This window comes from Eimeria tenella, genomic scaffold (genome assembly GCF_000499545.2).
Source record: "Eimeria tenella Houghton genomic scaffold, Eth_scaff3898, whole genome shotgun sequence".
Lineage (NCBI taxonomy): Eukaryota > Apicomplexa > Conoidasida > Eucoccidiorida > Eimeriidae > Eimeria > Eimeria tenella.
The window spans coordinates 1-2,482 of record NW_013544816.1 but is presented as its reverse complement, the minus strand read 5'-3'; the positions used below and the strand labels follow the sequence as shown (position 1 = coordinate 2,482).

Genomic DNA, 2,482 nt, shown 5'->3' with positions numbered 1-2,482 from the left:
CTCCTGCTGCCCCTGCTGCTGCTGCTGCTAGCGGCGGGAGCGCCGTGCTGCTGCTGCACGTGCTGCTGCTGCACTTGCTGCTGCTGCTGCTGCTGCTGTTGAGTGCGTGGTTTGCTGCTGCTGTGGGGTGTTTGTTCAGGAATAATAGACCCCACGAAGGTGGTGAAGACAGCTCTCAGCGACGCAGCTTCTGTTGCTTCTCTTATGGCCACAACTGAAGCAGCAATTGTCGACGCCCCAGAGCCCCGAGCAGCAGCAGCAGACCTCGCTGGCAGCCAGGCGGGCGGAATGCCCATGGGCGGCATGTTCTAAGCAGCAGCACACAAACACGAGCAGCAGCACGAAAAATAGGGTACCAAAAGGGCCCCAGGGGGGTTTCGGGAGCCCCGGGGGGCCCCGGGGGCCCCTGGGGGGCCCCTAGGGAGGCTTTTGGGGGGCCCAAGGGGGATTCTTGGGGGCCCTTAAAGGGACCCTAGGGGGCCTCTGGGGGGCCCTAGGGGGCCCCTCAGGGGCCCCTCAGGGGGGCCCCTCAGGGAGCCCCATGGGGGTTATGTATGGGCCTGTGTGGCTGGGCGGGGCGCCGAGGACGGGGCCGGCGCTGCAGCAGGGCGGCTGCTGCAGTGCTGCTGCTGCTGCAGCACCAGCTGCAGCAGCGGGGCTTTTGAGGGCTGCAGGTGCAGCAGCTCTTGCTGCAGCAGCAAAGAACACGCGGAAGCCAGCAGAAGACCTAACGTGGCTGGGGTGTACGTACACCCCGCGCAATTATTGGCTCGGGGCCCAGCCCCTCTTTTCCTTTTAAAACTTCACTAAGTTTGGCGGAGCCTCAGCTGCGAAACCCTAAACCCTAAACCCTAAACCCTAGCTGGTCAAACCCTAGCTACGCCATTGGCTACCCCGCACACAGCGCCTTCTTCGCCCGCCCGGGACACCAGAACCCCAAACCCTAAACCCTAAACCCTAAACCCTAGCTTGAACGCAAACATGGGTCTGTAAACAACGCCCAGGGCGCTCTTCAAGCCGTCCCATTGGGGGCCCCCAACTAGGGGGCCCCATTTAGGGGCCCCCAGATGGGGGGCCCCCGTTGGCTGCTTAAGAGATGGGCCATCTGGGGGCCCCCAGGGGCCCCTCTTTTGGCTGGGGGCCCCCAAGGCCAGAGACAACACTGTAGGCGGGCCCCTGCGCCTCGCCACTCTTCGCTGGGGGCCCCCTAACTACAGGGGGCACCCCAGTGGGGCCCCTGTGGGGGCCCCCCAGCCCCCAGGGGGTTCCCTAGGGGGGCCCCGTGGGGCCCCTTACTAAAGGGGGCCCCCACGGGGGTACCCTTTCTTCTGAAGGCCCCCAAGAAAAGGGGGCCCCCAGGGGGGCCCCTCTACATATATATGAGGGCCCCTGAATAGATTTAGGGGTCCCCTTGGGGGCCCCCCTAAATAGGAGGGGCCCCCCTGGGGGCCCCCCAAATAGAAAGGAAACCTAAAGGGCCCTTTAAAGGGAGCCCAGTGGGGGCCCCTTAACTGGGGCCCCTAAATGGGGTTTAGTTTATGTGGCGGCTATTGGGCGGTAAGGGCAGCCCCTAAACCCTAAACCCTAAACCCTAATCTTCGAAGGCTGAGCTGACTCCTAGTGGCTTTTGTACCACCGAAAAAAGTAAAAGAGAGCGCCGCCTGCAGAACAGAAGCATCTACACAGGATAACCCTAAACCCTAAACCCTAAACCCTAAACCCTGGCTGCAGCCGCAGGCAGCGCATACGGATCCAAACCCTAAACCCTAAACCCTAAACCCTTCAGCCTCTAGGGTTTATAAATACCCGCGAGAAGTCCGAGGAGGAGGGAGCCGCTCACGCCGTCTGTACAAACACCCCAACCCCCAATCCCTAAACCCTAAACCCTAAACCCTAACGCCAGGTCCCAAGCCACAACCTTTGCCGTCACCTCAAACCCGCAATGTGCAGGCGCTGGACTGTAAACCCGCCACCCCAATCCCTAAACCCTAAACCCTTTTCCCCAAACCCTAAACCCTAAACCCTAACCCTGAGCAGCAAACCCTAGCTTCTTACCGTAGGCTGCCCGGTCCAATATAAGGCTGTGCAGAGATAAGGCTGATAGGTTGCGTGGCTCCTGAGCATCCAAACCCCAAACCCTAAACCCTAAACCCTAAACCCTAAACCCTACGCCGCCTTCTTCCCCGCACGCGCCCCTGCACATGCATCCGCTCAAGTCTAGGGCTACGGGTGGCCTGCTAGGGTTTTGGAGCTGCTAGGGTTTAGGGTTTGGGGTTTAGGGCTGGCTAGGGTTTGGGATTTAGGGTTTAGGGTTTAGGGTTTGGCACCATTCTAAGGAGGGTTTCCACTCTTCGCTTCGCAAGAGAGTAATGGCCCAACTTCAAGTACACGAGCGCCAGCTGGAACAGGCAGTCCGACCTAACGCGCAAACCCTAAACCCTAAACCCTAAACCCTAAACCCTAAACCCTAAACCCTAAACCC

General features: G+C 60.4%; 1 protein-coding gene across 1 annotated transcript; it reads right to left on the bottom strand.

Annotated features, from left to right (window-relative positions):
- Positions 1-1,806: 1,806 nt before the first annotated feature.
- Positions 1,807-2,418, bottom strand: ETH_00043520 (uncharacterized protein; the record flags this gene model as incomplete). Its single annotated transcript, XM_013379749.1, has 3 exons — positions 1,807-1,845; positions 2,056-2,116; positions 2,328-2,418. Coding segments are annotated over 3 exons (191 nt in total), but the record flags the coding sequence as incomplete, so codon positions are not given.
- Between the last annotated feature and the right edge of the window lie 64 nt (positions 2,419-2,482).